Raw genomic sequence first — 13098 nt, forward strand, 5'->3', positions numbered from 1 at the left:
CCGGTGTCCTGAAGAGGCAAATTTGGCCCACAGGTCCCCTCACTTGGGAAAGTGACAAGGAGGTCCCCTGTGCAGTCTTTTTCACTTTTAGAGGCCACATCCTCGAAGAAGACTGTAGCATGTCTTCTATGTGAGTGTGCACATTTGCACAGCCCTTGTGCACATTTGCTTGAAGGAATCCACTCTCCCAGACCCATGCAGCCGTCGTTACCGTAGGTTGGCGACCATTCAAGGCCTTCATCTCCTGTCAGGGCTTCGGCCTTCAGTAGGTCCGTGAAGATTGCTATGCCCCTCTCACCTGTCTCCTCAATCTCCTGGGGATATAGAGGGTGACTTGAGTCTGACAGGCTTAGGGCTTGAGATTGGGATCACTCACCTCCCATCCCAGCCTGCCCATGGGAGCTTATGCCCCGGTTCAGTCCTGGGATCAGGGGGTTTGATGAGTGTCTCTCCTGGAAGGGCTCAAGGGTCCTTTTAACTCGGGGCATGGACACCCCCAAACTACAGCGGACCTATGTTGAGGTTGTGAACCTGATCCATCAGTATAACAATCTTGGGGAAGAGACCATGGACACTTCCGTGGATCATCCTTCTGCCCTTGGAGTTTTTGGTGACCGCACAAGGAACCCAAATCTTCGTTGATTCTGCTGTGGTCTGATCTTGCTAAAGGAGTTCTAGACCTAGTGAGTTCTTGGTATCTGAGTAGAACTACTTCGTTCTAGCCACTCAAACATGATACTTCCCTCCTCTCCCTTATCAGAAGTATTTCTACATGCCCACAGAGGCCACTTCCATTTCTATGTGACCACAGAGGCCACTGCCAATCAAACAGCTTGGCCTGGACCTGGTTCTTTTAGGCCCGGCTCTGTCACTGGACCAGCTTCATGCAGAGGGAGTCACCTTTTCGCAGCAAGAGTTGGCAGCACTAGAAACAACTGCCATGGCAGTATTCCAGGTAGTCTTTGGGCTGGATTGATGGACACTGTCCATGTCCAAGATAGCTTCCTTGTCTTCTACAGATTTGAGAAGCTCTGAGGTGGCAGCTACTTTCAAGAGGCTAGTGCTATATGGAGGTAGGGCCATTTGCTACCTAGCCCACCAGACAGCAAACCTGTGGGGAAATTTGGTGTTGAAGGGGAGGGACATGGTCCCGATACAAATCTCCAAGTTTATTGATCCTGAGTCAGCTTTGGCCTTGATGAATGGAACGTTGCTGGTTTCCACTTTTCTTCCCAAGATAGCAAGTGGATGCCATGGTAGACAAGCAGAGGGCTGATAACAACAATGAATGTTTTTTCCACCAGGCAGTGGTAAACACCTCTTGAGTCTTCATGTGCCACTGCAGCCCGATCTTCAGATCAGGCTGGCACTTCCTCTACAGGTCCTAAGAAGGTTGTGCAACAGTGCCCATTTCAGCCCCCTTCCCAGGCTGGGAGAGAGGCAGGGGTAAGCAGGGAGGAGGATGCTAGGGGCAGCATCCTTCCCCACATGTTGCCAATGGTGGGGGTGCCAGTCTTGCCATTGGGCAACATAACAGCGTTATGTAACAGAAACTGGGTAGTGAACGTCCTTCAGGAAGGATATTTACTTCCCTTTATGTCTCTGCCACCTCTCACCAGCCATCCAATCTATCTACAAACTAATGTTCCCAGCTTGCTTAAGGATCTCGCCCAGAGAGGGGAGGTGAAGGCGATGCTGAAGAAAGGCACTGTGGAATTCATGACAGATCAATCTCTGGGCTTTTGCAGCTGTCTTTTTCTCTTGAGAAAGCAACAGAGGTATGGAGACTGGTCATACCTCCCTCCCTTGAACCGATTTGTTTGCCAGACTTGGTTGACAATGGAAATGACACGTTCAGTGCTCATGGCCATCACAGAGTCCGATTTCATGCTTACAGTAGACCTGAAGGATGTGTATTCCCAAATACCCATCCATCAGTCCACATGCAAGTATCTCTGCTTTGTCCTCGGGGAGACAGTGTACCAGTTCAGGGCACTCTGTTTTGGGCTCTCAACCACTCCCAAGGTGTTCATGCAAGTGTAAACTCTGGTGTCGACTTGGGCCCTTTCGTGCTTGTTACATCTGAGGTAACACGATGATTGGCTAGTCATGGCGAGTTCTTGTTCACAATTGCTCCAGGACAGGGATGGACATCTCAAGTTTTGTTGCAGCGTGGGAATTGTAGTAAACTTTGAGATGTCTGATCTCGTACTCAAGCAGAGGATAATGTACTTGGGCATGCTGGTAGATATGTCAGCAGTGCAAATCTTTCCCTTAGACTCGCATATCAACAAGTTCAGGGAGGTAGCACAATTGTTCTTGTCATTCTCGGTTACCTGTTATCCTTGGAGAAGCTGGTCCTTCATGGGCGGTTTCACCTTTGTTCCCTTCAGTGGAGAATGAAGGAGTTCTTGTCTCCAGCAAGGGACTCCCTGTACCTTCCTATTTCTTTCTCAAATTAAGTGAGACAGGACTTAGCCTGGTGGCTGGACGACAGGAACCTTGTAATACGAGCGAAACTACACACTCCCACTCCCAAGATGCTTCTGTTCTCGGATGCATCAAGAGAGGGATGGGGCACACACCTGGAAGAGTAGCTAGCTTCCAGGGTGGTATCAGAATGACAAGTACTTCCACATCAATACTTCAGAACTCAAGGCACCCTTCTTGGCTCTCCAAGAGTTTTTAGGTTGGGTGATGGGAAAGCACGTGGTACTGATAAGCAACACTACCATAGTTGTGGCATTACGTAGTCTACAAGTAGGGGGATTGGTATCCCTTCAACTTTACAAGTTGATGGTGCAGGTGCATGAGTGGTCAATAGCACACTCAGGTCGTTAGCCAGATACATTCTAGGCAAGTGGAATGTAGTGGCAGACAAACTCGGTTGTCAGGGCCAAGTGATAGGGACTGGGTGGTTGCTACATCCAGATGTCGCGGAAATATTGTTTGACCTCTGGTTACATCCAATGATAGACTATTTTGCAATCCAGTACAACAGGAAGTTGCCGGTGTTCTGGTCAGTTGTCATGGACCCACAGGCAGCAGCAGAAGACCCCTTTAGACACCCATGAGACAATCTTGACGCATACAATTTTCCTCCATTCTCACTGATTCATCTGGTGATGAACAGGGTAATGATCACCCTGAATCTCAGGATGACTCTGGTGACTCCCAAGTGGCCATATGTCGAATGGTACCCAGACCTGCTAGCTCTACTATCCAAGGCACAGAGAGAGGTTCCTCCCTGGCACAACCTCTTTTGCCAGCTGCATGTCAATAGGTTTCATCAGTCTGTAAAGTCACTATCCCTTCAAGGCTGGGGACTATCCAGCATCTCATGTGAACAAGAGGCTTTTCTCATTGAGCAGTGACAGAGATGGCTGGATAACTTCACAAGTCTTCAGCGGCTTTGTACCAGGGGAAATTGGCCGTCTTTTGTGTTGGTATCTCTCTGGTCAGAGCTACTATTCAGCAGATAGCCGACTTTCTTCCTTCACTGAGACAAACCTCTCCGTTGTAGCAGTTAAGGGTCATAGGGCCGCCCTGGGCCTAGTTCCTGCTCCTGAAAGGCATCGACCAGCGCCTCAGTGGCGTGGTTGATTTAGTCTTCGCGTTCAATTCTTGGGCATTCCATTGAGGGGTCAAAGATGTGTATTTCTGGTGATAGAAGTTCACTCTTGACGTGGTTTGGAAGTCATGTAAAGCCATTGTTCCTGTTGCTGAATAACCACTGGTCCCATGCAACGTTAAAACACCATACAAACAAACAAGAAAAGCATTAATCTCTCTATGCTGATGAGACACTGAAAAGTCTTGGCCTCCCAGGGAACTCAGGCTCCCTTGAGTGGGATGTGTCTCTCATTCTTCAGAGCCTGACTCGTGCACCCTACAAGCCCTTACAAGAGTCGTCAGACAGGGATCTGACCCTTAAGACTGTCTTCTTGCTTGCCCTGGCATTGGCAAAGAGAGTACGTGAACTACATGGCCTCTCTTTTTGACATGAAGCACTTGAGGGGATGGGGATCTGTCATGCTCGAATTTGTCCCAGAATTTGTACCAAAGACTCAGAAATCTTCAGTCCCTGGCACCAGTTTTGAGTTCTCCTCAATCCCCTCTCTAGAGGACTTTGTTGGCAGTGAAACAAATGAGATGCTTCTGTGTGCAGTTAGTGTGCTCTGGTACTACCTGAAGAGGACTCAACAGCTCTGGCCTGGGTGTTGACAACTCTTTAGTGCACTGGCTCTACCAAGAAACAAAAGTGTCCACGAAGACCATTTATTTCTGGCTTTGTGAGGCGATCAAACGGGCATACTGTACACTTGATGAAGTGGGGTGACAGTTACATTCTGGGCCAGAGTTCACGAGGTCAGGGCATTGGTCTGTCCCTCACATTCAAGAAGAACTTGTTGATTGTTCATGAAACTTACCTGTCAGATATATATATAGCTGTATTCTCTGAAGTCCGACAGAATTTCTAAAAACTTACGACACACGTAGTGGGAGTAGGGTGGTTAGTACCCATTCCCGCCGCTGGGAGGCGGGTGTCAGGAACCATTCCCATTTTCTATCAGATTTCTTCTGTCGCCGGTGTCGTAAACATCTGTTTACACACCTCCGCCTCAGGATTTTGGAAAACTTTTCATTGGCTTGAGTATCCTCTTGACTTTTTGGTTTTTTGTTTTGGATCGATAGCTTGGCATACGTGACTTTGGATTGTTTTGAATTTGGCTTGGTTTTTTCCTTAAATATGTCTGGATCTAGTTCGGCTAGCGCCAGGGTGTGTTTGAAAGTTGAATGCAAGGTGAGGCTACCAAAAGCCTTGGTTGATCCTCACACATTGTGTAAAGGTTGTAGGGGGCAAGTTTGTAAGTATGATTTTTGCTGTAATGAGTGCGAAAGTTTGGATGATGTACAATGGAAGACGTATGAATCCTACGTAAATAAATTAGAGCGTGACAGGATCAGGAGGTCTTCCTCCAGGAGTAAATCGGGTAGCAGACAGGGTCTTAATGTAACCCCTTCTAACCCTCCTTTAGATTTTGTGTCTCCTAACCCCGTAGTATTGCCTTCGGGCCCTCAAGTGGTATCTGCGGAGGGTAATGCCCTTTCACTTATTCTGGATTCATTGAAAACGCTCGAATCTAAAGTGCTTGCCCTTGAAAACAGGCAAACTAAGTGCAGTGATAGTGCCCCTAGTGAAGTGGAGGGGGCGTCAGATCGGCCCTATAGCGCCTCTAGGCTGGGACCTCTTGCCGGACTCCAGCGGACTCAGGGATGAGGGCATAGTCGAAGGCCGAAGGAGGGGGGTACGGGGATACCACCCCACCGATCTGACGTCCCTTCAGCAGTTCCTGTGGACGCTTCCCAGGCTGCTAAGGAGCGTGCTCGAGCACGTATCCAGAGAGATTGTTTTTCGTCTTCCGACGCGTCCTCCCCGCGCAAGGGGTGGGAATCTCGTCCGGATTCGCGGCCTTTGAAGAGGACTCTTCAAGATCAAGACGCTTCACGTCATGCTATGTCTGATTGGCATTCTTCTCCGGAAAGCGTAGCCTTTCCGCCCCAGAAGAAGTCTAGGACGTCATCGGATGATGACGCCTTCGAGCGCCCTAGTCGCTCTAGAGCCAAGGCTGTTCCTGGGAGAAGGAAGAAGGCGTCCCCTCGCCCCTCACCTTCTCACAGGCACAGCTCGTCTCCTCGTAAGGAGACTTCTCAGACTGAGATAATCCTTGCTATGCAACGGCAACTGGACGCTTTACTTAAGCAGAAGGATACGGTTCCTCGTCGCAAGAAAGACGACAGACTTCCGATCAAGAGAACAAGACAGTCTTCTCCACCTGCTCCTCTTTCGTCCTCGTCTCCTGGTATTTCGCCCTCTAGGCTTCGTTCTGCTCCCCAGCGTTCGTCTAGAGGTGGCGGTAAACGTCAGGAGAGAGAGAGGTTTCTTCATTCTGCCCTCTCTTCTCGACGTAAGGACGCTCGGCGTTCCGACATCGACGTTTCTGATGACGATGTTTTAGTTCCTGACGGACGAACTTTAGTACGTTCTGCTCCGCTTCGTCATGCTTGTGTTTGACGCCTCAACTTGGACGCTCGTCAAGTGTCAGTCCCTGTTTCTTCACGGGACGTTCGTAGGGGACGCTTCGCGGGACGCTAGGAGGGACGCTTCCGCTCGACGCTTCTTTGGACGCTTCGTTGGACGCTCAGTTGGACGCTTCGTTGGACGCTCGGAGGGACGCTAGGCTGGACGCTCCGATGGACGCTAGTAGACATTGTCGTAAGAGCTCTTTGGACGAGAATATGGAAGTTCGCTCTCGATCGGGACGTTGTTCCCGAGTCTTTGGCTGACGCTACACGTCTTCCTTCAACTTCGCGTTCTACTCAAGTTGTGATTGCTGATCCTGTGACTGTTAAGGATTCTGTTAAGGGTACACTACCCTCTTCTTCTCGTCATCGTTCTGATATGAGACTTGGAGCAAAAGGACTTCTGCCTCTTTCTTCGGAGTTTCACTCGGGTAAGGAAGAAGGGGAATTAAGCTGTTCTTCTGAGGATGTTGACGAAGAACAACCCTCGACGTCGTCTTCTTCAGACTACCAAGTTTTGGCTCGGCTGCTCCGGGATTCATTTGGAGATACCTTCCTTCCTTCTGCTCCTCCTTCTCCTCCATCGCAGTTTTCGTCGTCGAAAGCTAAGAAAACACCAGGGTTTGTGAAAATGAAGACGACGTTGTCTACCAAGAGGTGGGCTTTCCGTAAGGTTAACGCCTGGATGGAGACTAGAAAAAGCTAAGGGAAGCACCACTTTCGCCCTGCCTCCGTCTAGGCTTAGCGGTAAGGCAGGGATGTGGTATGAAACCGGTGAGGAGTTAGGATTGAAGGTTCCGACGTCAGCACAGGGAGATTTTCGCCAGCGTTGTGGATGCCTCAAGGAGAGCTCTTTTAGCCTCAGCGAAGGTGTCGTGGACGACTTCTGAACTTGACCATCTGTTGAAGGGTCTTTTATAGGTCCTTGGAATGTTTTTAAGCTTTTTGGACTGGGTGTCTCGGTGTGTTAGACAACCAGTCTCGAAGCCCAGATTCGATCAGCTTGGGGGAGCGTGTCCAGTGTATTGTCATGCATGGACAAGGCCGTCAGGGATGGCTCAGAGGAGTTAGCCTCTCATTTTTCAGCAGGCGTGTTGAAGAAAAGATCGCTTTATTGCAATTTTGCGGCTAAGTCTGTCTCTCCCTCACAGAAGACAGAACTTTTGTATGCGCCCTTCTCGAGTCATCTCTTCCCCCAGGCTATGGTGAAGGATCTGGCAGTAAGTCTTCAGGAGAAAGCCACTCAAGACCTTTTGGCTCAGTCGTCGAGACGTTCCTGCTGTCCCTTCCACGTCTTCAGGAGTCCAGTCTATTAGGAAGCAGAAGCCCTTTCGTGGAGGATCTTCAGCTAGATCTTTACCCCGAGGAAGGAGTCTTCCTAGAGGTAGAGCCCCGGCTAAGTCCAGGGTCAAGAATGAGAGTGCATTACGTCAGTCACCGGTAGGAGCCAGGCTTCAGTTGTTTGGAGGAGCCTGGAGAGAAAAGAGAAGCAGACACCTGGTCTCTCAATATCATAGAGAAGGGGTACAAGATTCCTTTGGTAAGGCCTCCCCCTCTGACTTCCACACCCAGGGACTTGTCCCCGTCGTATCCTCAAGAAAAACAGAAGATGCTCGAGAAACGAGCAGTGGAACAGGTCTTAGACCTGGCTACGCCAGGATTTTACACAGATTGTTTCTTGTTCCGAAAACACTCGTGAGGGTGGCGGCCAGTCTTGGATGTAAGTCGTCTGAACCTCTTCATAGAAAAGCAGAAGTTCAAGAATGGAGACCTCAGTCAGAGTTTCTGGGGGCCTTAAGACCAGGGAGATTGGATGGTATCACTCGATCTTCAGGACGCATACTTTCACGTCCCGATACACCCCCAGTCTATGAAGTAACCTTCGGTTCATCCTGAAAGGAAAGGTGTTTCAGTTCAGGGCTCTTTGTTTCGGTCTGAGTACGGCCCCATTTGTGTTCACCATCTTAATGAAGAATGTGGCGAGGTGGCTCCATCTTTCCAACATCAGGATCTCGCTCTATCTGGACGACTGGCTCATACGAGCTTCTTCGCAGACCCGGTGCCTGAAGGACCTGCAAACGACTCTGTCTTTAGCGGCATCCCTGGGACTTCTGGTGAACTTCGAAAAGTCACATCTGACACCCCAACACAGTCCATCGTGTATCTGGGGATTCAGATGGATTCAGTGGCTTTTCGGGCTTTTCCGTCCTAGGAACGTCAGCAACAAGGCAAAGAGAAATGTCAGCCTTTCTAGGGAAGGATTCATGCTCGGTGAGGGAATGGATGAGTCTGCTGGGGACCATTTCCTCGCTGGAGAAGTTTGTTTCCCTGGGGAGGCTACACCTCCGACCTCTTCAGTTCTTCCTGTCGGACAACTGACAGAGAAGACAAACTTCGACATGATCTTATCATCTCAGAAGAGGTAAAGAGCCATCTAAGATGGTGGCTCGATCCGTTAAAGCTATCAGAGGGCATATCCCTCAAGCTTCGGAACCCCGACCTAGTGTTGTTCTCCGACGCGTCATCCACGGGGTGGGGAGCAACACTAGGGGGGGAGGAAGTGTCAGGCACCTGGAGAGGGGAACAGGTAGCCTGGCATATCAACTTCAAGGAGCTGGCAGCGGTTCAGTTAGCGCTCCAGTTCTTTCAGGACAAAGTCTCCCGTCGAGTAGTCCAAGTCAACTCGGACAATACCACAGCCCTGGCATACTTGAAGAAACAAGGAGGAACTCACTCTCGCTCCCTGTTCGCTCTAGCGAAAGAAATTCTGCTTTGGGCAAAGGCGAGAGAGATCACGATCTTGACAAGGTTCATTGCCGGAGTCCCGAGAAACGTCCGTGCTGGATCTCTTCAGTCGACAAGGACAGTTGCTGCCGACAGAATGGACCCTCAATCAGGACGTATAACCCAGGAACTGTGGGGTCTTTGGGGAACGCCCTTTGGTGGACGTTTTTTGCAACCGCAAGGACGGCGAGACTTCCTCTTTACTGCTCCCCCGGTTCTCGATCCGGGGGCAGTAGCAGTGGACGCCCCCCTGTATGGGATTGGACGGGCCTAGATCTCTACGCATTTCCCCCCTTCAAGATTCTGGGAGAAGTGATGAGAAAGTTCACAGCTTCGGAGGGGACGAGGTTGACGTTAATCGCCCCCTTTTGGCCCGCAGCGATCTGGTTCACAGAGGTGATGTCCTACCTGGTGGATTTTCCGAGATCTCTTCCATTAAGGAGAGATCTACTCAAACAGCCCCACTTCGAGAGGTACCACAAAACCTCTCCGCTCTGAGTCTGACTGTGGTTCAGACTATCCAGAAGTTGGCCAGAGCGAGAGGTTTTTCGAAACCTGTGGCACTTAAAGCTATCGCCACCCGCGAGGAGACCTTCTTCAATTGCGGTTTACCAATCGAAGTGGGCAGCTTTTTAGGAGCTGGTGTAAAAAGAAAGGAGTTTCCTCCACCACGACCTCTGTGAGCCAGATCGCCGACTTCCTTCTCTATCTCAGACGAGATTTGAAGCTTGCAGTGTCAACCATTAAAGGCTACAGAAGTGTCTTATCTGTAGTTTTTCGACATAGAGGTCTTGACCTTGCTAATAACAAGGATCTACATGATCTACTGAGATCTTTTGAGACCACCAAGGTACCGCTACCGAAGTTACCTTCGTGGAATCTGGACGTGGTTCTCAAGTTTTTAATGTCAAGCCGCTTTAACCCCTTTACTCTGCCTCTTTGCGAGATTTGACGAAGAAGACTGTATTCCTAACTGCTCTGGCGACGGCGAAGAGAGTTAGTGAGATACAGGCTATTAGTAAACACGTCGGCTTCAAAGGGCATAATGCGGTCTGCTCTTTGGGTATGTCATTCCTGGCTAAGAATGAAACCCCTTTCCAATCCTTGGCCTAAAATGTCGAAATCAAGGGTATGGCAGAAATCATTGGTCAAGAGCCAGAAAGAGTCCTGTGTCCGGTCAGGGCTCTTAGAGAATATCTTCGTAGTACAAAGGAGTGTAGAGGTTCTGCGGAGAACTTATGGTGTTTGTCAAGAGACTCCTAATATGCCCATGTCTAAGAATGCACTGGCATTCTTTTTAAGGAACACCATTAAGGAGGCGCACTCCAATTGTAAAGACAGTGACTTTAAACTCTTAAAAGTTAACGCTCACGAAGTAAGGGCTATTTCGACTTCTATAGCCTTTCAGAAAAATATGGCTCTCAAAGATATTTTAAGTGCCACTTTTTGGAGAAGTAACTCGGTGTTCGCCTCGCACTATTTACGGGAGGTCAGAACGACATATGAAAACTGTTACTCTCTTGGACCATACGTCGCCGCAGAAACTATCGTTGGGGTAGGCGGTAGCCACTCATCCTTTCCCATAGAAAAGGGTAGTGAGTTTTTTAATGATTGTAATGTTTATGGTTGTAGGGGTCGGCCGCCGAATACGGTCGTCCCTTCTTTTAGCCTTTTGTATATGGGAGTATTTTGTTAGGCTACTTATTGGGGTGGTTTTTGCCTCGTTGTCCTCAGAAGTATGGTCATGGTCTAGTCACATTGTGGTCTCGTCCCCGTTGACAGATCATCTAGAGCGCACCAACTACACAGGTCTCTACCTTGTTGGTAACTCTAGTGAAGCAGATGCAGGCTTGGGTGGCAGTAATCACGAAGTCAGCTATGCTAACAGGTAAGGAACCAAGATGTCAATCATCTACATTTATATGTTTCCCAAAATCCTTTTTCTGTCTCTCCCACCGCCAAAGGTGGGGATTCAGCTATATATATATCTGACAGGTAAGTTTCATGAACAAAATGATATTGTTAAGATACAATAAAGTTTGTTCATACTTACCTGGCAGATATATATATTTTTAGTACCCACCCACCTCCCCTCAGGAGACAGTGGAGATAGAAATCTGATAGAAAATGGAATGGTTCCTGACACCCGCCTCCCAGCGGCGGGAATGGTACCAACCACCCTACTCCCACTACGTTTGTCGTAAGTTTTTAGAAATTCTGTCGGACTTCAGAGAATACAGCTATATATATATCTGCCAGGTAAGTATGAACAAACTTTATTGTATCTTAACAATATCATGTTCACCAGGTACTGAAGGCAGGAGTGTGGTTGCGACAAAGCACATTCACCTGCCTTTACCTACGGAACATTGCCTATTGATCCTTGGACTTTTTTTTTTTTTTTTCTTTTTTTCCCTTGGGTCCTTTGGTGGCTGCTTAACAAGTTGTGTATCTCATCTGGTTCCTCTAGCAGGACGGGTAGCATCTCGCCTAAGATATATGGTTATGTAAGTGAGAGTGAGTATTTTTGACTGGCCTCCTCCCTATCTCTTTTATTCTGCACCTCTCCCCATGGGCAGAGGATCAGTTGACCAGCTGTTATGTGCTGGAATGGGCGTAGATACAGGTGAGTTACATTTCTGAGCACCCTTTGTATTATCTAATGTACTTAGTATAGTACAGGGAAGTCCTACCCTCTCTGTAGCAAGGGGAGGGAAGGGTTGTCAATAAACAAAGCCGTTGGGTATCATTAGCTTTGTCGTTTCCTACATTAAGAGTTCATCTAAACTTTTTTCCGAGTCAGTGGTGCTTCTCAAACCCATTAATTTGAAAGGCCCAGAAGTCTTGCTGTTGAACACTCTTATGTTCAACAGATCAGAGATATGGGGCTCCTTCCTTCACTCTACACAACCAGGAAGAGAGGCTCAAGTGAGGTGAACCACCAGTCAGTTCAGAAGCTTACTCAATATCCTCCCACCAATAAGTAAGTCATCCATATGTAAAAACTGATGGTTTGTATTCATGTAGAAATAAATGACAAGTTTTTAAAGTATAATTTGTATTTTTCCAAACATACAAACATGAGGTCTTTACGCACACTGCTTACCTCAAGCCACCCCTCATTCTGATACCTGGGCTGGAAGGTAAATAAGTGAATGCATTGCCGGGTGGGAGGGTTGGATTCCCCACCTGACCGTCCGGTAGTTAACTACCTAACAACTTTGTATGAATTGAATAGCCAGTTTCCAGCTGCACTGAAGGTATGTCTGTATGTAAAGACCTCAGCTTTATATGCAGGGAAAATTACAAATTGCTTTAAATACTTGTCATATTTTTAATATCAATACAGTGTTAACCAGTTTCATGAAGAAATTCAGCTTTCCCTATCCTAATACAATGCATGTCTGCATTATTGTCATCTCTATACCTAAGAGTTGTTTTGTATAGTCTCAGCTTGTAGTTATAGGATGATTTTGTGTGCATCTAAGGCATTGTGCTCCATGTTTGGTGAATATGAAGATGAGATGGCAAGAGGTTAAGGCAAGTAATGCTGTTAGGCAAAATCCATTGATCCTTGTAAGTCAGGTCACATCTGATTTAGGTGACGTACGTATTGTCATGCTTTCCCTTAATTTTTCTATTTCTTTGAGACCTTATTTTTTCTTAGAAATTTTAACACAGACAATGAATTTAATTGTTATTTTTTCTCCATAAGAACATACTTAATGTCCTTGTCATAAATTCACCAATTCATAGGACTTTGCTACACTTGTTATTTTATGTTGCAGTAGTTTTGAGGTGGTTTCTCTATCACAGAAATAGAATTGGAAGATTAACATCCCACACAAGGTAAGGATTGTATTTTTTAAAGTGTATCTTATTATGGCATTTCTTAACCCATTGCATATTTCTTCTTCAGGTGCAGCTCATTGAGTTTGACGATGATACAAGTTTAGTAACTAAACAGACTTTTGAGCACCCAGCTGGTGAGATCTGGAAAATTGTTGGTGCTCCACAAAGTGTGCATCTCATTGCTACTGTTTACAATAACAGTAAGATATAGTATAGCTGTTGTTATACTCAAGATGTAGTTGTTCTTATAGAGTAGTTAAGATACATAGTTGTTTTTATGCATATAATGAAGATACATATTAGTTGTTGTGCTATGTATAATTAAGATATATACTGTAGTTATTGTTATAGTTAGGATTTTAGGAATGAGTCATCTTT

At 47.4% G+C, this 13098-nt stretch overlaps 1 protein-coding gene across 5 annotated transcripts in view; it reads left to right on the forward strand.

Annotated features, from left to right (window-relative positions):
* Nucleotides 1-12947, forward strand: part of LOC135223225 (EARP-interacting protein homolog) — a 38558-nt gene extending 25611 nt beyond the window's left edge. For all 5 annotated transcript variants that reach the window (XM_064261716.1, XM_064261719.1, XM_064261715.1 and 2 more), the window contains exon 4: nt 12788-12947. In XM_064261716.1, the coding sequence (XP_064117786.1) occupies nt 12788-12931 (144 nt within the window). In that variant the 3' untranslated portion in view covers nt 12932-12947. The remainder of the gene's footprint in view (nt 1-12787) is intronic.
* The last annotated feature ends 151 nt before the right edge of the window (nt 12948-13098 follow it).

The sequence above is a fragment of the Macrobrachium nipponense genome, chromosome 8 (genome assembly GCF_015104395.2).
Source record: "Macrobrachium nipponense isolate FS-2020 chromosome 8, ASM1510439v2, whole genome shotgun sequence".
Lineage (NCBI taxonomy): Eukaryota > Metazoa > Arthropoda > Malacostraca > Decapoda > Palaemonidae > Macrobrachium > Macrobrachium nipponense.